Below are 22,257 nucleotides of genomic sequence, written 5' to 3'. Positions count from 1 at the left end.
GGACAAATATCTGCTCCCTGGGGACCCTCCCCATAGGGCTGTGCAGGGAGACAGGGTAGGATGAAGGCCAAGAAATAGCCTTTGGCTGAACCAGGGCATTGCATCCTCCCCGAGCTCAGGCTGGGTTTGATCCTGTTGGCACCTGAAGGCTGAAGGCAAAGCATGCACTGAACCCCGCCATGCAGTCCAGACTGCAGCATGCACCCCCACCCCAGGACAACACTGGGACTCGAGTCCAGGGACCTGCTTGAGACAGCCAGAAGGGGAACAAGGCTCAGGGCTTTGCCTTGGCCAGGCTATGGGGCAGGGTGAGGGGCTCCCCACACCAGCCTGGCCCATGGCCATCACATTCAAGTGGCCCTGCATAAATAGTAGGTCCCCTCACTGCACTGACCCACCTGCCACACCCTATTCCCCCATTTGGACCCCAATGACTTTGCTAAGCCCTATCTTTCCCACTTGGTATTCCCTCATGGCTGCAGACCCGCTCCCTCCCTTCCCGCAGTGCCTCAAGCCAGCAAACTCAGCACAGGACTAATGCTGCAGGTGGGGAAGGGAGGAAGAGGAGGGGATGAAGGCCATGCTGGGCTCCAGCCCCCAAAGGGAGGCAGACAGCAGCATGGGGCACAAATGATACGAAAGGTGCAAAGTCCCTTTGGGGCTCTGGTGAAACTGCGTTTGGTCCAAGCATCCTGGACATCTGCAAGCAGCAGGTCACAATGCCTGCGCATCCCAAACCCTGGTTTTGGAGTTGTTTCTCTAGGGGGCCAGCAGATGGGGCTTCTCTAGCAGCTTTCTTAGCCTTGGGGGGCTAGGACAAGCCCCAGATGACAGAGAAACGGTGTTGCATGGTACCCAGCACGAGGATAGGGATGTGGGTCTGCATCCAGCAGCTGCAGCTAGGCAGGTAGGCTTCTGAGTGCCCACAGGCAGGACCTGGGACCCTTTGAGATTACACCAATGCAGCAGGCTGGGATAGGGAGATCCATCATTCTGGGGGATGGAGAACAGCTCCAGGAGGTCTTTGTCCTAGCAGGACATCACACAAAGCCACTCAGACAGGGAAAACTCTCCCCAGGGAAGTGGCATCCACAGCAGGGTGCCAGGGATGTGCAAACACATAGGAATGAACAAATGCACCCCCTGGCATTTGTCAGGGGATGACAGGCAAGAGTGAGGACCAGGATTGTGGCACTGGCATAAAAGCACAACCTGGCTCCTGTCTGTCCCAGGGTTTGCAGGCAGGAGAGGAAAGAGGATTTTTCCTTCCTAGAAGTGGGCATCAGCTATACATAAACCATGATTTTGTCCCAGATATGTTTCCAGGGCCTTATTTTGCAGAGGAAAAGGGAAATTGCACCTTTCAGCTTTCCAAGGATGCTTTGCTGCCAGGTCCCTCCAACAGAGTGGAGCTGTGGGAACAGACCTGGTAGGCAGGAATGTCCTCTTTGCTCAGGAGGAGAAGGAGAAGGGACAGGATGGGCAGAGCGACACCCAATGCCAGGGTCATGGACTGGGGAGGGAGCAGGGCAGAAGGGAAACCACACAGCAAGAGAGATGCAACAGAGAGTAAACTGTGGTTGGACTCACAGGGGCAGCAGGTATAGGCACGTGCAGTAGGTCAGGTCAGGTGCAAGTTACACTTTAGTTTGTTATAAAGAAGGAAAAAGAAAAAAAAATAAAGAACATAGGCATTTGCTTAAGGAGGAAACCAAAGGGGGCCCAATTCCTGGGTCCCCAGGACAGGGGAGGGAACATGTTCAGCACATGCAGCTTAAAAATAGGAGAGGGGTGACCCAGGCTGGGGCTTTGCTGTCCTGGCTTTGGTGTATCCAAGGGCTCTGCTGGGTAGGACACACCATCCCCTTTCTGTCCTCAGCATCCAAACCACAAGCAAATCTGGCGGTTCCCCCTTGCTGGGAAACAGCTCTGCCCAAAGACCAGGAGTGGAGCACAACCATGAGCTGCCACTGGGCACAAGGGACATCTGCAGCACCAAGTCCTGTCCATGTCAGGAACAGCTCCTTTTCCAGATACCACTCTGCTCTCCACCCTTCTGCAAGGGCCATCCAGCGGCTGGCACGGAACATGCCAATGGAAAGGGCTGGCAGTGTTTTATCTGCGGTGGGAGGTCTGCCAGGTTAAGTGGCTTGTCACTTCCCATGCATCACGCCACAGCCTGGCAACTTCAAAATATGCACACACAAACTGAGCCTCCATCCTTGGGCAGCACAACAAGGGGAAGGAATTTCCCATTCCCACCTCCACATGCTGTTGAAATGAATCCCAGAGGCTGCTGCACACTGGCTCTGAAGTAATCTATAAGAGTGGATCCCTGGTCCCAGCAGTGATCACCAGCAGGACAGCCATGGACCACTTTGTACTGAGCCACCAACAGCTGATGTGTCCTTGGGGGCTGGATCCAGCCAATGCCACCATACTGGGGGGTTACACAGTGCTGTACATGGCTGACACCCCTTTCCCAGAGAGAACTCAAGCTTGGGCTGCTCCATAGTCTCTCCAGATGAAAAGCAGAAGCCAGGGTCAGCCTGATGCATAATGATGTCCCTGTCCTCCCAGAGCCACAGCCACCAGTGCCCTCTGAGGGACGGCTGGCTGAGAAGACTAACAGCAGATCCCTTCCACAGCATCCTCCTGCTAGAAAAGGCCCTACAATAACAAACCAACAGGCAGTGCCAAAACTCCCCCATCACTCTCAGTAACCTGTTAATAAATGCATTGTCATGATGGGTGGAAAATGTGCATCCCACAGCACCAAGACCCCCTGCAGTGTCCCCAGCTCAGCTCCCAGGCATGCACCATTCCAGGAGAGGAGCAGAGCACCAGCAGCCCACCAGTCATGTAGCTCTCACAAACCCTGCTTGGCTCCAAGGGGCAACACCGGGTCAAGTCAGCAGATCAGGAGGAGCTGGTACCCCAAGGCTGATCTGTCACAGCACTCTGCCCCAGGAGCAGTGCTGGGGCGGCACAAGGCTGCTGGGCGAGAGGACCCTTTTCAGACAGCCTGGCAGCACAGGGAAGAGGTCAACAGTTCCCGGAATACATTCTTTTCTGTAAAAGAGCCTCTATCCCCTTCCAGAGCATCGCCTTTTCCTTGGAGGCCAGAGGCAAGTCCCCAGGCTCCCCCTGCCAGGCCATGGCACTGGGTCCATCTGGGCAGCAATGTTGAACATAGCTGCCCCTAAAATCTGTGGCTGATGATCATCCCTGTGCAAGGCTCAGCTCCAAGCAGGATACCTCAGCCCCCAGCTCTGCCCACCCCTGGCAGTGCCCAGCCTCAGGCAGTGCCACCAACCACAGCTTTCTGGGGTCTGCAATGAAGGCTGGCAGAAGAAAGAGAGAGCGAGTTCCCCCAGCCACCCTAGGGGATGTCAGGATGGGTCCCACCAGCAGCAGCTCTGTAAATGACCCTCATCAGTCAGCAATGACAGAGCCAAGTGTAACTGAGGTGCCTTGCAGCAGCCACTGTGGCTGACATCAGCGGAATGACATCAGAGCTGGCAGGGGCCAGACAGAGAGTCCTTGTCTGGGGGTGGGACAGGGGTAGCCTCAGTCTGGACACCCAGAGCTGGGAGGAGTAAAGCTGCCAAGTTAAACCTATGGTTCGTGGGACAGCAGAGGCTCAGGGGCAGATATTCCCCAGTGCCAGAGGGAGGAGCAGCTGAATGACCCTTGTGCTGAGCAGATCCCAAAAGGAGAAGATAGGGCCGTGGGCCAGAAGGGGCTGCAGAGCAGAGCAGGGCTCACAGCAGTGCTGTCCCCATTCCCACCCCCAGCCCATGACAGTGCTCCCAGACAGCCTGGATGTACCCAAAGGAGATGTTGGCAGAATAATAATTTCTTCAGGCCACACCATGTATAAAATTTTGTGAGCAGGGAATGGGTCAGGATAGAGGTGCCAAGGGACTGTGGAGCACAGGCATTCTCCAAATGGAGCAGGTAAGGCTGCAGGACTGGAACATCACCCTGCTGCAAAACCCCCACACAGGGACACATCCTGCCCCCATCCCATCACAGGAACCTCTCTAGGAGCAGGAATCAGTGGCACATCCAGAGTGCCAGAGGAGCTACCCAAAAAAATGCCCTAGCAGAGCAGTAACTCCTCTTGGCTGCAAACACCATATTTCATAAGAGAACTGGTGCTCTGCATACCTATTACACAGATGCCATCCATACCTTCCCCAGTAAGGCACAGGGACAAAACCTGGACATGCCCAGCCACAGCCCAGCCAGATCCCAGGCAGCTCAGGGACATCCTCCATGACAAGGGGGTTGAAAGCACCTCACGGGCAAAGTGCCTTCCTCTTCTCCTGTCCCTCTGCTCAGCCTCTGATCACTCCTATCCACGCGTCCTTCTATCACAGCTCCCATTCCAAGATCTGACTACCCAAGGGGATAGGATCTGTAGTCCATTCACCTCACAGCATCCCCAGCACCAGCAAGGAGGCAGAGGGGATGGAGGCAAAGAAACCCCAAATCACACTCACACAAAGTCTGTTTGCAGCCCTTGTCTGAGCCTGGATTGTCCGTGGCACAGTTGAGGAAGGCAGCCAAAGGAAACAAGGCAGCAGCACCGTGTAGCTCCCTGCACTCCCACCCTCACCTGGCACAACCAACAGGTCTTGTATCCATTGCTCTAACATATTTTGGGTCCTCTTCTTTGGCCACATCCAGCCCTGTCCTCAACACCCACCTGGCAATCCAGGAAGCTCAACACCCACAGCAGCCTCTTCCCTCTGCAGTCCTAGCACAGCCCCACAGGGAGGGCACAGGGGCTCTAGCTTCTTTTACCATGTTCCCCCCACAGCCACTAATTCCTGTAGCAGTGGGAAAGCTTTGCCCTACGTGGTGCTGCACCTCACATCCATTGCTCCTTTCTCCCAGCTCCCATTCATCTCCCCAGTTACCTGCAGCCCTTTTTCCCATCATCTGACAGAGACCAGCCCTCTGCAACCCATTGCCCCCAGACTCCAATAGTCCAAATAGTCCCCATCCCCCAGCAGCCCACACATCACTCCATCACAGTGCCTCCAGACCCAGAATTCCCCCACCCTATCTTTCCCCAGACATCCTAACTTTCTAGAATCCTGCACCGAACACCACACATTCCAGTGTCCCCAAATATTCTCACCCAACATCCTAACACTAATGCTGCCAGACACCTTAGACACCCTAATGGCCCCCAAATGTCCCAAACCACACTAATCCTTCCAAACCTCCCCCAAGCACCCTGCAGCCCTTGGGACAGGAGGAGCACCTCCATCACAATATCCCCATCTCATCAGAACCCCATCCCTGTCCCCATCCCATCTTCCCTGGTCAGGTCAGTGATGCCCAGGGCATGGAGTAGCTTGAGGCTGGAGCAGAGCAGCAGGATGATGCCCACCGTTTGTAGCCCCTGCAGGTCCCAGGGAGCCTCAGCAGTCAACATCACCCCAGCGCAAAGCCCCAGCAGGCAGCTGGTCTGGCAGCAACAGACCCAGCAAGGGAAGAGAGGGGAGGGCAGGGGAGGAGAGACCTGCCTTGGCCCTCCCTCCTTTTGCCCTGGCACCCTCTGAAGTCCCTTGGGGCACCCAGGCCGCAGGGGAGGAGAGAGCCCATGGAACCGCCCAAGAGACTGAGAAGTCAGCTCTCACCCTGAGAATCCCTGCACTACACAGCATGGCACAGGCACCCCACAGCACAGGAACCCACAAAGAGGTGCAGAACTGGCACAAATGGCTATGTGTAGGAGGCTCAGGTGCACCTGACTCCCACCCTAACAGCAGCTTCTGGTGGCACTGAAGTGTTCCAGGGACCCTCAAGCTCATCACTCACTCCTGGGATAGTGCTGCCACCCAGCCCAGGGACCAGCCCTGCCTACGACAACCCCTCTGCCCCATTGCAAACCACCAAACCTTCACCCCAACAGTGCCCCTTTCATGGACCCACAGCATGACACGAGTTCTGTGCTGTGGAGCTCAGCCTTGTCTGCTGATAACCTCCATGGACACCTGCCACCCTCATCTCTTCCCTTATCACGTCCTGGGGAGAACACCCACATCTGGGCACCAGTAGGTCAGTCACAGCCACAGCTGGGGGCTGCCAGCCCTGCATATCTTGCTTGTGGAAACGTGCTCCACAGGGTGCTGCCTGGAGGGAGGGAAGCAGGTCAGGCAGACAGCCAGGATGGGGGCTCCCTGCAGCCCACCCAAAACCCTGCCTTGTGGGCAGCAGGACAGAGACCCCAGCCTGGCAACAAGGGTAATTAGAAAGTCCTTTTTAGCTGGATGTCTATGCATCTCTCCCAAAAAGCTGCTTCTGATCTGTCCACAGCCTGCCCTAGCAATACAAGCCCCAGGGCAGGCATCCATGGGGAATGAGACATTATCCTGCATCCCTGGGAGGCGATGCTGCAGGCAAGCATGGATGGCACATCAGACCTCCTGCTACCTGCACTCCAGGGACCACAACTTCCTACATCCCAGTCCAGTGCACCTCTATTCCCACCTGTGCCCCGTTTGGGGGTCTAGTCTTGCCCTTCACAGATAAGAGGTGAAGGAGACCCCACTGAGCTCCCACAACACTCAATACAACCCTGTGCTAGAGAGCCCCAGCCTCTCTCATTAGACTTCGAGGTTTCACCCTTCACCAACAAGCAGGGCTTCAGAGAAGGGTTGTCCCAATAGACTCCTTTGCTCTCTAGATTTATTGCTTTTTCTCCAGCCTGTGATTTTCTCACCTCCCTGTGGCTGAGTGATCTCCTTACCCCTCTGCCCGCTGGCTCAGAGCCCGTCTCTGAGGCAGGACACAGCAGAGTGGGGGCCCTGCTCTATGTCCAGCTGGGTCCCCTTGCTTCCCTCTCCAGGCACATCAGCAACAGCAAGAGCAAGCCAGCCCAGAGGGAATTCAGAGGGAAGCAATGTGAAAAGTGATTAACACAAGGCCGGAGGGAGAAGAGATTCAACAAGCTAATTAGGTCTGGCTGGGCTGAGCAGGACGTGTCACCATGCAGCAGCAGAGGTACAGGGTGCACCGTGGGTACTTGGGGACCTTGGGGAGCTCAGGGCTGGGAGAGCTGCCCTGCCCTGGCAATCACAGCCAAGGAGACCTAGGACCAAGTCCCCTTCTCACCCCCCCTCTAGGTAGGGTGAGACAGTGCATCCCATCCTGTGTTCACAGGGATGACCAGGTATGATGTCCCTCGGTGTGGAGCATGTGGAAGAGGCTCCACAGAGGGGAGATTTTCTTCTCCAGGATCCCAGTGCCGGCAGGATGCAGCCCAGCTACAGCCTGACTTAGAGTGTAAGGCTATGCTGGGATCCAAGCTCAGGGCCTGATCACAGGCACCATACATCCCTGCTGCTTCCCCTCCTTTGCAAGTCCTCACCATGAGCCAGCTCTATCCTTATGCAGCCACCAGACCCTGCCCAGCCCAGGTGAAAAACCTGTTAGCCCTTGGAAAAGGAAAAGCAAGGGTTAAATCCACTGCACATGGAGAAATCTCTGGTGCACCCTCGGGAACCCAGAACTTCCACCCAGAGCACCTGCAGCTGTCCCAGGCTAGATTTCAAAGATCTATGGCTCTGCAGCCAGCCTGCCTTGACCTCTGGGGTCTGACAAACCGACCAGGCTGGATGATGCCCTGAGCCCAGAGACCCCAGCATCACATCCCTAAAGGCCAGTCCCTCCTTCAGCCAAGATGCAACACTCCTATTCAGGGTTCCTGGAAAGCAGGAGGAAAGCAGGAGGAAAGCAGGGCTTGGCACGGGGCTTTGCTCTCACCAGCACCTCAGGGATGCTCACTTTCTCCCCTCTCTGGAGGAACCCTCACCCTGAGCCAGCCATCAGGAGGTGTCCATACTGCTCACTGCCACCACCCTCCTGCCTGGTATCTTTTGGGGTGCTGGTGGCACCCAGGCAGGCTGCCACCCCCTCCAGTTTCTCCCCAGACCCTAGAGGAGTTTGGCACCATCCCCAGTCCTGCTTCCCTCTCCGGATCCTCAGCTCTGGGACAGCAGCAGCACCCCACCAAAGGAAGGCAGAGGCCAGCACACCCCGTGTTGGGGGCTCTCCAAGACACTCCCAATCCTGCCTCCCCCTGCACAGACCCTGACCAGCTGAGGCAGGAACAGCCCTGGGCAGGCACCAATTATCCGGCCAACAGCAATCTGCAGCTTCATCTAATATTAATCTGAGGCTGGGTGACTCTCCCGCCTTTTCCCTCCCGCCATCCCCCCTCTCAGCCAGGACCAATTGCTCTGCTCTGAATTATTGATGCTGCACTTCAGAAGCCCAAACTGATAGTGTTTCTCTCCCCCTCCTCTCTCTGCCCCATCCCAAGTGCTTGGCCAAAGCAGGCTCTTGGCAGGGGGCTGGGACCCCCCTGCATGGCTCTGCCAGGAAATGCTTGGGGCTGGGGACAGGCACAGTGGCACAGGACAGAGATGGAGTGACACAGTCCATCATTGATTATCCAGCTGGTAAACAACATCAGTTCCAGCATCGATAGCCCTGGAGATCCTGGAGCACAGTGCACTCAGGGGAGATGCTCCATTGCTGCTGCCAGAAATGGCTGTGCCTGTGCCACCAAGGCTGTGCAGGGTCCAAGAGGACAGAGTGCCAAGCAGACAGGGCAAGGGGGTGCAGACAGTCAGTGCTTCTATCCAAGCCCTTGCTCAAAGAGCCAGCTCCAAATGGAGGACAGTCTGCTCAGGGCCTCATCCAGCTGAGTTTGGGAACCCACTAACCCTGAAGTTCCCTCAAGGGCAGACAGAGTCTGTCTGCAAGATGCTCCCACTTAACCCATCTCCAGGGCTTGGGTATTTTTCCAGTCCCGTCTGGAGGTGCTCCATTCCCAGCCCATCACTGTGGTGGCAGGATGCCTCCCAGCACAATCTGTCCACGGGACAAAACCAGCACAACCTGGGCAGAGAGACAACCGCAGGCAGAGGACCAGCCAGAGCAGGGGAAGCGCAGCAGGCAGCATCAATGGCTCCGGAGCAGGTGGTGGAGCCCTGTGTCCATTAGCAGACCTGACCATTAGTGTTTGGTTTCAGGCTCTTTGTGGTCTCTGGGCTGTCACTGTCGACCGAGCCACGGCTTGTAAACAATCCCTAAAGTGGACACAGCATTTCTCAGCCCCAAACACTGCCTAGGACCTTCCACAGAGAGCAAAATCTCCTACCTCCTGCCTCTCAAGTCGACGGGGGGAAGTGACCCATGCAACAGGATCTCACCTGCGTGCCAAAACACTGCCATTCACACAGAGAACTCCTCGTAGAGTGCCCAGGGCTCAGCTCAACCTCAGCCAATTTTTGCCCCTCGAGCAATATGCTTCCCTCTCCTCTGGACACCTTTAGGCAATGGGAGCAGCTGCTGGCAATCCAGGGCACCTGGGTCCCATTCTCACTGCCACAGCTGGGGTGCATCTCGAGCCAGGCCAGAGGGAGCTGCAGCTCCCCACCATGGGAATGTAGGTGATTGGGGACAGGCATACCACTGCCCCCCTGGAGGGGTGACAGCTGATGGGGACAAGGCTGGACACAGGGCACCCCATCTCCATTCTCCTGCCCTGTCCCAGGCCAGCGAAAAGTCACTTGCAGGTGGATGAGAAGTGCACCCCAGGGAACAGAGGAGCCACACCAGCCAAGGAGTGGCCCCTGCCTTGTCCTGAGCCCTCAGCAGAGTTGCTGCAGAAGATGGGAGGCTCACTGTCTCCATGCTTTCCATCACACCTGAGAGATGCAGAACAGCTGCAGTCAATGCCAACTTTAGTCCAAAGCTTCGAGCAGCTACACGGGGAAACAAAAGCACTGGGAAGGGGGAAACCAGGGTCTGGGGAAGGCAGCCCCCAAATCACCAGAAGAACTGGGGAGGGGGGATGCTTGCCAGGTCAGCTCCTGCCACAGTTTCCTTCCTGGTATGATCCACCTAGGAGTACTGCTGCTGGAGCTCAGGGACATAGCAAGCAGTTAAGCAGTAACGAAAACTTTCACCCACCATGCTTTCCTGTCCTGCAAGCAGGTTTGCAAGATCAGAAGACCCCCCATTTGCTCCTTCACTCCCCACCCCCAGGCACAGCCAACCCACAAGTACAGCCCAAGAGTGCTGCCAGCGATTGCCCTGGCACTGTTTGTGGAGGGAAGCCATCATTCACTACGCCCAGCCCGTGTGAGAGTTAGCACTGGAGAACCAGAGCAGAGCATTACAGGGTACCAGTGGACCAGGGAAACTGTCTGTCACGCCCTCACCCAGTGCATGCCCTGATGCCAGGGGCTGGGCAGGCTGCAGCATCCTTCAGGTGGGTGTGTGCTGGCATGGGCAGAGGCTGGGCAGGGTTGGGGGGACCCTTCACACAAACATCACCCTGGGAACCCAGGGAGCACCTAGCCAAACAGTCCTGACCTCCCTCCCACCATGCATAGAATCCCCCGAGCGGATCCAGATTCCAACAAGTGCGTCCTGTGCACACTGCTCAGCACCTTGTACTGCCCATCCCCAGCTGGACAGCCCCCTCTGTGTCCCTCCATCCTGCCCAAGGGCCACAGGGGTCCCTGGGGAGAGCCAGGAGCAGGGAGCCCAGCAGATACCCATCCTTCCTGAGCCTGGCTGCTCTGCAAGCTTGTGCTAAGTCTGACACCTCATGCGCAGAGTGAGGTGACCATGGTCTCTGATAACATCTGGGTCCTCTAGAGGTGCTGGAAAAAACCCTGGTGCCCACATGCACCCTTACACACAGTCCCAGCCCACAACACCCCAGCACACATCAAAGTCACCACCATACAGCAGACACCCTGCCAGCATTGTCCCCTCCCCACATCTTCAGCCACTGGGACAGGCAGGACACCCCAATCCTTGCATCCTATGCCTCTACAAGCAGCAGACGAACACCACGTCGGAGGACTCTCACTCTCTCATGGATGCAGCACTCTTGGAGCATCCTTAGAGGCAACTCTGGACACCCACTGCCTGCCCCTCATGTTCCTGAAGGCACCAGCACCACCCACACCCATTACCTTCCAAGGACACAGGCTCGAAGAGGCCAAATTGCTCCAGCACCTTGACGAAGAGGACCAAGACCACCAGCACTGCGATCATCTCAAGGCCTTCCAGGTTCATGATGGGGGTGTCTCATGGCCCCTCACTCCCCCACCCCTCCCCGCTACCGTCCTGGAGCCCTGTCACCCCAGCACCACAGCCGCCAGGCCACACATCCCCAGGGACACCTGCCCCTGTCCCTGGTAGGGGATCGGCTGTCACCCCTCTACTCTGGGGCACCTGCCATCGGCTGTGGGCAAGCAGGGGGTCAGCGTGAGGCTGTGGCGGGCGGCTCAAGGAGCCACGGCCGAGAGCCCAGGCAAAGCAGGGTTGTGCCTGCGAGTAAGGGTGGAGAGAGGCCAAGTGGAGGGAGGCGTGCGGGGGGGTGGCAAGGATAGGGGGGTTGAGGGGGGAAGGAGGCATGCCCTCCCACTCCAATGACACCACCTCCATCGATTTGCTTAATGCAGTTGCTAAGGAAACGGGCCACAGATATTAAAAGGCACTTGGTTCCCAGGGGGGGACATGGGGAGGGGCAGGACAATGGGCACTGGCTAAACATCCAGGATGGGAATGACTCAGATTTGTCCTCTGTGCCCCAGACACGTGTGCCCCATGGGGACCAACACGGCTGAGCATCATGGGAGGATGTGGGGCAACAACTCCCTCTGCCCCATTTCCAAGCAGGCAGATGGGTCCAGCTGTTTTGCTGGGAGCACCAAGGGGAGATGGGAAGCAGGGCTGTGAGAACGAGTGGGAGCAGAGGCTGTGATGCAGGATGCCCAAGACACTGCCAGACCCACAGGCAGTGCAGCAATGAGCAGAAGAGGAGAAGATTCAAGGGCTGGGGATGCAGTGGGACTAAGGGACTCAGCCAAGGTCACAGAGCAGCTAGAAACAGAGGGTGAACCCAGACATCAGTGTGCCTCGAGCACACATTCACACATAGCCAAGAGGGCTAAATTTAGTTCCTCTGCTTTTTTTTTAATCACAATTCCAGCTCTTACCTGGCTGCTCAATTACAAGCCACAGGGACCACTGGGGAGCCAGGTGTCCGCTGGTCCCTGCCTATCACCAGGGCTCAGAACCCTTGGGGTGCACAGCTTCCCCCAGGGACACCACTGGCGCTACCCATCTCCAGGTGGACAATTCCCACATGGCACACAAAACAAGATCAGTTTTAACTCCAGCACCAGTGTGGCAGGCAGGGAGCAGGGCTGCCCCCATGCTACCACTGCTCCCCACCCTGCACAGTTCCCCCAGGTACAAGGCTGGCTGCCCCAGGCAGAGGTGGGGTGGCCTTGCCCAGGCTATGGGGCACATGCCCTGCCCAGCTCTAAGGCCCTACTGCCTCCACAAAGGGCCCTGCAAACAGGACTGCGGCAGAAATCCCCTTTTCTCCCTGTTGTCCTTGTGCTGGGTGGGAAATATGTCACCAGGGGAAGAAACGTCACCCTGGGACACCGGCGGGGAGAAGGGGATGGCAGAGGTGTTGGCTGTTACTGACAAGAGCTCCCAGCAGGGCTGTCCCACACCAATCCCCCAAGAACCCCCATTTCCAGCCCAGAAGGCTGCAGACTTGTCCCTTGGCATGGGACAGAGAGGGCTGGTGCCTCAGTCCCAGGTCACGGCACAGCCAGGCTATCTAGTGGCTCCGTGCCATGAGGCTCAGCATCTCCTGCCCACGTGGGATGTGCTCCCAAGGCTCTAATGCCAGCAGAAGATGCCAGTGATGCATCAGAAGCATCTTGAGGAGAAAGCTGAAAGTTTTCCCTGGGGAAACATCCCTCAGGCTGGAATTTTTCAGATCTGACATTTCCTTTTCTTGGAAAGAGGCAAGTTTCCAGGCACTGAGCCTGAATTTCACGTGGCTGCCTCCCAGTTTTGCCCCGAGTCAGTCCTTCCAGGCCAGGGTGGCACAGACCTGTTGCACTCTCAGAGGAAGTTTCCCACTGATGCCAACTGCATTTTTAAAGCCATTTTTCTTGCTAAAACCCAGTTACAACCCATTATCTCCTCAAACCTCCAGCTGCTCCCAGTGCCAATGCCTGTCCCGCACACTGTGGGTCTATTTTTGCAACCTAGTTTAGGCCAGACACAGAGTGAGAGGAGCCCTTCCAGCCTGAGACAGGGCTTGTCCCAGCAAAGAGGGTTTGGGGCAGTTCCTCTGTAAAGCAAACCTGCTGAGCCCCTGAATGGACCATCATTGGTAACAGGTAACAGCTTCCCCTCCTGCCCTTGTGCCTGTCCCATGCCAGCCATCCTCCACAGCAGAGCAGTGATAAATCTCCAACTCACCACGTCAGGATTCCACATTTCCATGGTGGAGCCATTGATAAAAACCCTCCACTCTTTGCTGCCAGCATGACTGCAAGATCCCACCAGGACTGGCACAGGCACCTGGTGCTGGTCCCACGTTCCAGTGCCACATACCACGCCAGAGCCCAGCTCCCAACACCCCCAAACTCCCCAGGGTTTCTTGCCCAGAACACATTCCCTCCCACTGAGGGCAGATCCAGATGGGCTGGGTTCCCAGGGATGCTACTCTGTCTGGAGCTGCCCCCAGCATGGAGTAGACACATGGGACAACATGTGGGACTTATGGAGCCAGACCCTCATCTGCCTGCAAAGGGATGTTTGAAAGTATACACACCCCACCAGAAATGGGACAGGGATTTTCCCCCCATCCCACCAAGAGGCATCACTCCCAGGGATGTTTCCTCGTCCCTGCAGCCAGCCAGCATTTGGCCATGCCATAGGAAGAGCCTTAAGGCCATGGCTGAGTTTTGCAGAGAGAGGTCACACGGATGGATGGAGCAATGCACACCCCAGGCAGGAGAGGCTCTGCACGTCCTCAGACACGTGATGCCAGTGCCACCCCTCCTGCCCTGCTCCTAGCCCTGGGGTCTCACCTTGCAAAATCTCTGGCATTCACATCCTACTGCAGCAGGGCTTGGAGAGACCCTTCACCAGGACAACTGGGACCCCTGCCACATCCCAGAGCTCCCAAACATACCAGCTAAGGACCAAAGATGTAGGTCATCCCCAAAGGGACACAGAGCCCCAAAATGCAGGTTGAGGCCCCGGCATCAGCACTGGGCACCCCACAAGAGCAGGAGGCTCCAGGGAGTCCATCTGTGTCCCCATCTTGCAGTGAGGGGTAGCAGTACCTGGACACCGGCAGCATGGTGGACCCTGAAACAGCCCTGGATACTGCCATGGCTCAGCCTGGTGGCTGCCACCAGTGGAGCAGGACCAGGTCCAGGAGGAACAAATTAAGAGACTGAGGAGGAGATGGAGGTGCCCCAGAGAGGCAAAAAGAGGGTCCCCAATCCACCTTTCCCACACCAAGCATCTGGCTTGCCTCACTACTTGGTTTGTGGAAGCAGATGGGATGGGCCAGCGTCACCCTGTCCCCCAAAGTCCCCAACCCCGTACCTTCAATGCCGCTGATGATTTTGAAGCAGCGAGTGGTGAACCAATAGGAGATGAGGAGGAGGATGGCAATCAGGGAGGCATAGAGCAGGCTGTCGTTGTGCAGGGATGTCTTCTCCATGGCTCCATCCCCTGTGCCCACTTGTGCCCCCCACTCAGCCCCGCTGTGCTATCTGGGGCAGCCCTGTCCCGACAGTCCCCCTGCCAGAGGAACCGGCCACGGCGGGCAGGGAGGCGGGGGGCTGCACGGGCAGGCAGGCAGGTAATTGGGAGCGTTGTGTGAGAGCCAGGCTCCCAAACCAATTACCTTAATTGTGCTCAGGCAGCACATGGCAAACAGTTAAAAATAACCCTCCTGGCCCGGGGGGAGAGTGGCACCGTCAGCCAGGAGAAGGAAGCAGGGGGCAGAGAACAGACGGGGCTCATTACCCATGTGGGTGCAAGTCAGTGCCATGGGCCCAGCAAGGCGTCACCACAGCTCAAGAGCTGCTTCAGGTTCCCTGCTGACCTTGGGATCCTCAGGGCTCAACCCCTTGTTGCCACCCCACAGGAGGAGCTGGGAGTCCTGGAAACGGGGCTCCCGAGGGAATGATGCTGCAGCCTAGGATCAGTGAACATCAGCATCTCTGCTGAGATGCTTGTGTCCGCCCTTGCTCCAGACATGGGGCCTTGAAGGAAGGTGTCTGCAGTTCTGTCATCCCAGAGAGCTGGGTCTGGCAGAGAGGCTTTGGTATCTTGTCCCCTGTGTACCAGCACAGCACCTCCCCAGGGATGTCTGGGATCATCATCTGCTTTTCTCAGCCTGGAGTCAGAGCCAACTAGCCTGTTTCCCACTCTGTGATGCTGGGTGCACTTGGACAGTGCCACCATGGGCCTGGGCACACTCACAGATCCAAACCCATGTGGGATTAGCTGTACCCATGCCTGAGACACCTCTGGTCCCCGGACTGCGCTTGGCCCCATCAGCTGCCCCATGGGATACAGATAAATGGCTGAGAAAGACAGACCCAAGTGTTTCACCCCAAAATCTCTTTGCATACAAGATGTTCCATACCCACTCTACAGCTACAGCCAAGGGATGTGGCCACTCAGGTGTGGGATCAGGAGTACAGAAATGCTCCAGCTGTGCCTGTTTCAGAGAGCAGAATCCAAGCATCCAGATCTGCCACTCCCTCCCTTCTCTCTCCCCCAAGACCAACTGCTCTGAGCATCCACAGGTGAAAGTGGACAGGCTGGCAAAGTGGTTCTGGCATATGCCCATGGTTCAGCCCTGGGGAGGGCAGCAGGCCCTGTAACACTGCCCCAGGCACAGCTATGCCAGGACAGGCAGCACAGGCTGGCACCAAGTGCCTCCCGTCCCACTTTGGGCTGTGATAATAACAGCCATGAAGCATCCCCCCTCCAGCCACCCCCATCCTGGCTGTCTGGCATTGCTGGCACTGCAGCCCTGCCACCCAGCTAAATTTAACCACCCTACCAGCCACCCTCTGTGTGTAGACAGAAGTGCCTGGGAGCGAGGTTTCTTGCCTAGAAAGCAGCTCCGCACACACAGCGTGTCACAAGAACACGTGGGGCAACACCCAGAGCCATCAGGTAACCAGGTGGCTGGTCCCCACCTCCATCCTCCCAGCACCACCAGCAGCGGGGAATAGGGAACTGTGCCTTGCTGCAGAATGGGAGCAGATGGGGGACAGAACAGAGGAATCATCCATCGTCAAGGGACCTGTCTCTTCAGGAGGGGACCATGCACCTTGACCATGGCCAGGCTCTGCCCTGCTTGAGAGCCATGCCTGTGATTACCCCCAAAGTGCTCTTCACCCAGTGCTGCAGGGTGTTAGGGCACTACCTCCACAAAATGTGTCATAGGACTTGCTGGACCAGAGTGAGGTGATGGTCCCCAGGCACAGCTGGGCAGCAGCTGCTCAGGTACCTTGAGTGATGCTGACCCACTGGGGGGCCAGCCTGATGGATAGGAGTTTCTCCTTTTTTTTGTTCTCGGGGCCATCATCCATTAGGGAGAGTTAAATTTAGGTTAAAGCTGATCCCTTATTACCTTGCTGCTAATCAGAGCACGAGCAGATTATTAATAAGCACATTAAAATATTGGTGAAATGCTATTTTTGGGAGGTGAAGTCACAGTTTTAATCTGGTTAATTGATTGAGTCATTTCTCTTTCTCCTCTCTGGTGACCCGTCCTTGGTTAGCTCCCTAGGGCACCCAGCCAGGGGCCCCCACCCTGGGGCATGTCTGGTCGGGCACCCAGTGCCTTCCATAGTGAGCTCCGTGGGACCTCCCTCACCTATGCAGGGAGAACAGAGGGGCTCATTGCCCCCCAAAAGGGGACCATAGGGTAAGATAGCAGTTGGACAGGGGGCAGCATCCTGGTCACCCATGGACCAGAGCAGCGGCTGGGGAAGAGTGGATGCTGTGGAGTGGAGAAGGTTCTGCAAGCCCCATATCCCACTCCCAACCCTGAGTTAGAGGGACACAGAGCTGCCTGGCTTTGGGTTTCACCCAACCTTGGCTTGTCCGAGAATTTGAGAGGACATTGAGAAGAGGGTTCACAGTGCTAGTCAGTGCCCCATGGCCAGCCATGCCCTCTGTGCCCATCCCAGCCCCGTGCACACCCAGCAGGGCTGTAGGGACAGCCCTGGGTGCTGCTCAGTACCACGCATGCCCAGTCCAGAGACACAGTTGTGGGGGACACCCACTACAGCCCCAGTGCCATAGTGCCCAGGTGCAAAGCCCAGGACACTGGGATAAAGATCTGCAGGATGTCCTTGCAGGTGGTGGGAGTGGAAACACACAGAAGTCCCATCCCCACTTTGCTTCATCACCTGCAGCTCAGCCCCTCATGCCCAGGGCCAGACTCAGCTGACTCATCCTCTTCCCCCTTCACTCCGGACTAGTTGGCTGGTGCCCGGTGAAGCCAACAAGCGGGGATGGACCTGGCACTGCCTGCGGCACACCCAGCCTCCAGAGCCTGGCACACTGCTGGGCCTGGGGGACTGTCCCCTGATGCAGGGGGACCCTCCATCCCAGGGCTCAGGTCCCTGTGGGCAGGAAGGTAGCATGCCAGCTGGGCATGGCTCACAGGGTGGATACTGCTCCCATGTCCCAACCCCCAGTGCTGTGCCAAGTGCATCTCCATGCTATCCCCACCTTTCCCTGGCCCTAGGGATGGGCAAAGGCTGGGGAGACACAGGGGTTTCCCTGGGCAAGGAGGGGCCAGAACTTGCAAGGGGTTTTCAGGCAGGCTGGGTCCTGGCAAAGGCAGTGCAAGTCCCAGCCCTGCTCCAAGGCATGACACTGCCAATAAGGCCCTCCCCGCACTCATGGGAGGAAGTGCATCCCCCCCAGCACTGTTGTTGCTCAGAGGGGCAGCCCAGTGGTCCTCAGCAGGGCAAGGCCATGGGGGTGGCAGTTTGCCCCCTGCACAGGGGCACAGGGACAGGGGCGGGAGTGGCACAACGGGAGTCCCAGCACACACAGGCACACAATGACCTGCCCAATATGTGCTCTTTGGGTTTAGGAGGTGGTTCTGGGCTCACACTCAGAAGAGAGGGTCCTGGCCAACTGGCTGGTCTGTGCAGGGGCTGGCATGGGGATGAGGGTCCTGCCACGGCTGTGACAGCAAACCAGGAGCACACAGCATGCAGCTCTGTCCCCAGGACCAAGCATCCCAGGACACAAACAGATGCAGGCATCAGGGTGTGTCCCTGCCTTGGCTTGTGGGGCACACCCAGGGCTTTCCTGGCCAGATGGATGGAGGGCACAGCTGTGGCCCCAGAGGAGTCATATTCCTTGATACGGCAGGGAAGAGTCCGACCAGCTGCCATTTATGTGCACAGCAGTTCTTTCACGCTCCACTCTGCACCAGTCCCCTCCCCAAATAAAACATTCTCATTACCCCAAGTCCACAGGGGGCCTTTAGGGGCTCTCATTGCCTCCTGGAACGATCTTCAGCTTTGCTCCACACGGAGCTCAGTGCAACCCCTCTGCCAGGAGCTGAAGCGTTCAGCACCTGAACAGGATTTCCCCCCTCCCCACATAACCTCGCAGAACTCATCAGACAGAGACCACTCCCTCAGAACAGAGACCCCGTGTCCTCCAGGGCGGCACCTACCTTGGGAGAGAGTGCCGGTGACAAACTGATAGAAGAAGCGGATCACCCGGCCCAGCTGCCTCTTGCAGCGCTGCTGGCAGTGGCTCATGGCTCCAGCTCCCAGCGCTGGGGAGGGACCCAGCCGCACCCCTTCCCGGCCTCCAAACAGCCCCCCTGCTCCTCCGAGCAGCGGGCGATGCCCGGGGGAGGACAGAGCCTTCCTGCCCGGAGCGAGCCCGCGGGCATGGGCGGCCGGTGCAGCCCGGCGGGGCGGGCAGCGACAGCGCCCGGCAGCGCGGCAGCCGCCGGCCCCGAAACCCGGCGGCGGGCAGCGGCAACTTTTGCGCGGGGATGCTCTGGTTCAGGGGGACGGCGGGACAGAGGGGCTGGCGGCCATGCCCCTCCTGGGGCTCAGGCTCACGAAAGCTGACCGCCGAGAGGGAGCGAGGTGCTCGGGCGAGTTCCCCCGTGCCGTGCCCGCCGCCGGCCCCCTCCGTGCCGCGAAGTTGCGGGGAGAGGTGGGGAGCAGAGTCAGGGTGATGCGGGGAGCCGGGGAGCCCGGCAGTGCCAGATAGCTCTCCGGCAGAGGCAGATGGACGCTTCCCTGGTTGGCAGAGCCTCGGGTTGCCCCTGGCTCCCGGTCCGCCCCTTGGCACCAGACCGACCCGGCACTTCACGCCCCGGCTGGCTGGGAACCAGAGGCAGGTTGATATGGCAACCGGCAGACTCCACAGGTCCCGCTGACCAATGAGGCCCTGCTGCATCCCAGAGCCGCCTCTCTCCAAGGGATGCTCCTTCCGGAGGGGAGCCGGCACCGAGAGGATCCTGCATCCTTGAGCATCAGCCATCCGTTCCCACTAAGTGCTGTGAGCATCCTGTATCCTCTGACATCAACTATCTTCTCCAGCCAGCTGGTTTTGCAAGTATCCTGCATCCCCACATATCAACCATCCTGTGCTGCAAGTGTCCTGCATCCCTGTTGCCACAGCAATCCAGCACTGCAAGCATCCTGCATCCCTGGGCATCAGTCCCCCAGCACTGCAAGTGTCCTGCATCTCCAGGCATCCACTTCTGCTGTCTCCACACAGGGGAGGAGACAAGGATGGGTGCAAGAATGGGAGGAAAAAAGTCAAACTCCAAGACCATCCAGGCTAAGAGCTGCTCACTCCAAAGTTCAGGCTGGCAGTGAGTTGCTACCTTGCACAGTATGTCAGAGCCAGAAAGGAGTCTGACATGTGGTGGCAATGGGATTTCCCTGCTCCCAGAGCCAGCCTGAGATGCTCTGTGCAGACTCAAGACAACATCTCTTCCCCAAGTTCCTTTTTCCCAGCTGTAGTTCCATCTCTACACTGCATTCACACCCCACACGAGCAATATCTATCAGTTCTGAATCCATCCAGGTTCTATTATCTCATAAGCTTCATCTCTTATTAATAGGAAGGAAGTGAACAAAAAGGGACCTGATGGAAATTACAGCTTCTTCTCCCTCAGGGATGGAAAAGGAGGTGGAGCCATGATCCAGCAAGGAACAGCCCAGTCCCTACTAATACCTCAAGAAGGAACCCCAAGGAAAAGTGCAGAAGCACCACCACCTCCCACCAATCCTATACCAGGGTTGGTATAGGGTAACCTCACCTCCTGCTCCCCAGAAGAAAGGCCATCCCCTTCAAACCAAGCTCTCCCTGTCTCTTATTCAGGTCATGCTCCTGCAAAAGACAGGCAGCCCCCCAACAGAGTGTCTCTACACCATGGCAGGACACTGTCCCAGGGTGAGGGGACCTGGACCAGGGGATGCTGCACTGGTCACTGCATAGCTGAGCCAAGTTTGGGGAGATCCTAAAAAGGCACAACACACAGCACAGCAGGGACTGGCAACCCTACAATACTACATCCACAAAGCCCTGGGCTGGGGAAGTGCTGCAAGGGACATCGACCTCACAAGGGGAAGGAGGCAGCCAAGGCAGAGTGGGCAGCTCAGCAGACAGACACAGCTGTAGGGAGAGTCTGTGAATGCAAAGCCCTGACTGAATCTACCTCCATGAACCACCCTCCCCCACCTGAAAGCTCAGAAATTTGGGCTGCCAGCAGGGCCCAGTCCCCTTCTGCCACATTCTGGGGACAGATCTGGGGTTTAGGTCCCTCGTTCTTATCTACAGTGTCCAGGAGCCCTGTTCCTGGCTTAACCCCACAACACAAATACACGGGGACAGTTTCTTGCAACAATCAAATCCCCTGAGCTGTGTGATACAAGGCCAGATCCTGACAATGCACAGTTCCCCCCACTCTGAGGGAGAGGGGCAGCTCCCAGGACCACCGTGGGGACCAGCCAGCACAACTCAAACCAAGGCAGCTGCAGCATCCCAAAAGCCCACGGGATACAGGAGAGGTGGCAGAACAGCCACAGGAGGGTGCCAGAGCCCACAGGACGTAACAGCAAACAAAGTTTGCAGATCAATCCCAAAAACCACCATCTGGCTCCTTGGAAGCCAGTTTCCATTTGACAGAGAAAGTTGCTCCATCTCAGCATGTCCTGGGCAAGTGAGAGATGCAAGTGCCATCCTGCACACCCTGGTCGTGATGGCCATGTGGGACAGGGGACCTCTTGTCCCCCCCCAGGGCAGCAGATATAGACCACCCCACACCAGCCTGCAGGGACATGGCAGCAGAGAAGAGCCCAGCACCAATGTCACCCATCCCACCTCCAGGCTTGGCTGCCCACCAGCATCTCCGGGTGCTACAACCAGTCCAGAAGTGTAAAGTGATTTCCAAAGGACCATCACCCCTCTGGGCTGGCCCTTGGCTCTCCAGAAAGGCCCTTATGCACTGACACTGAGACAGAAGTTCATGGGAACCACATGAGCTGAGCCAGGGGACTGTCCTCTCCCTCTGCACCCAGCAACCCACAGCAGGTAGTTTGCAAGGATGGTGCATTGCAGACATGAGCCAGCTTGCTCCCATCCCAGGGCTCTCTTTGAGCACACACTCTCCAGGCTGGCACCAGGGACTGTGTGTCTTGCCCTTGCAGAAAGGCAGCAAAGCCACTTGGTCACTGACCCTGCTCCTCCCTGACAAGATGAGCAGGCATTTAGCGCAAATCAAAAGCAAGACTCAAGGCAGGGCAGGCAACCCACCTTTACAGACTCTTTCTTGCTGAAGACATCACCTGGGACACAGCCACCAAGGGTGTCACTGCAGGGTGCATCCTGCCTGCTCTTGCCTCATAACCCAGCCTGTGGTTCTCCCAGACCTGCTCCTCCCATCAGGAGGCCAGTTGTTCCTCAACCCCTGCCCCAGCCCCAGGGGAACTCCATTCCCCAGAGTGCCTCACAGGGCAAAGGACATAATTCCCAAAAAGACATTTAGAGCCAGCCCCTGTCCCCAGAGCATCTGCTGGGCTCCCAGAGAGGACATGTCATTGCTGGAGCTGCAGCAATAGGAAGGAGGAAGACTATGGCTGCAGGCTTTGTGTACACCTCTGCTCCCCCACGTGCTTTGGCTCTGACCAGGGGAGACACTGCCTTGAATCTTCCAGTGCCGAGCCTGGATTGGGAACCAGTCCAGCTCCCCGCTGTAGGGGATAAAGGGTAAATTCAGGGAGACTGGAGACCAACATTGTCTCCCGCTTCCCTGCCCCAGTCCCCATGCCTGCCTGAGGACTGTACCGGGACACCTCGAGC

General features: G+C 57.4%; 1 protein-coding gene across 3 annotated transcripts in view; it reads right to left on the bottom strand.

Moving 5' to 3' along the window:
• KCNIP2 (potassium voltage-gated channel interacting protein 2) overlaps positions 1 to 22,257 on the bottom strand; it is a 45,551-nt gene that overhangs the window by 6,253 nt on the left and 17,041 nt on the right. The window contains exon 1 of one of the 3 annotated variants that reach the window (XM_064663115.1): positions 5,345 to 6,117. The exons of the other annotated variants lie outside the window; for them this stretch is intronic. Coding sequence (XP_064519185.1) covers positions 5,345 to 5,452 — 108 coding nt within the window. The 5' untranslated portion in view covers positions 5,453 to 6,117. Of the gene's footprint in view, positions 1 to 5,344; positions 6,118 to 22,257 lie in introns of those variants that run through there. 3 annotated transcript variants of the gene reach the window in all.

This window comes from Pseudopipra pipra, chromosome 8, assembly GCF_036250125.1.
Source record: "Pseudopipra pipra isolate bDixPip1 chromosome 8, bDixPip1.hap1, whole genome shotgun sequence".
In the NCBI taxonomy this organism is placed as follows: Eukaryota; Metazoa; Chordata; class Aves; order Passeriformes; family Pipridae; genus Pseudopipra; species Pseudopipra pipra.
Note: the sequence above shows the minus strand (reverse complement) of the source record. Positions and strands in the feature narration are given on the sequence as shown.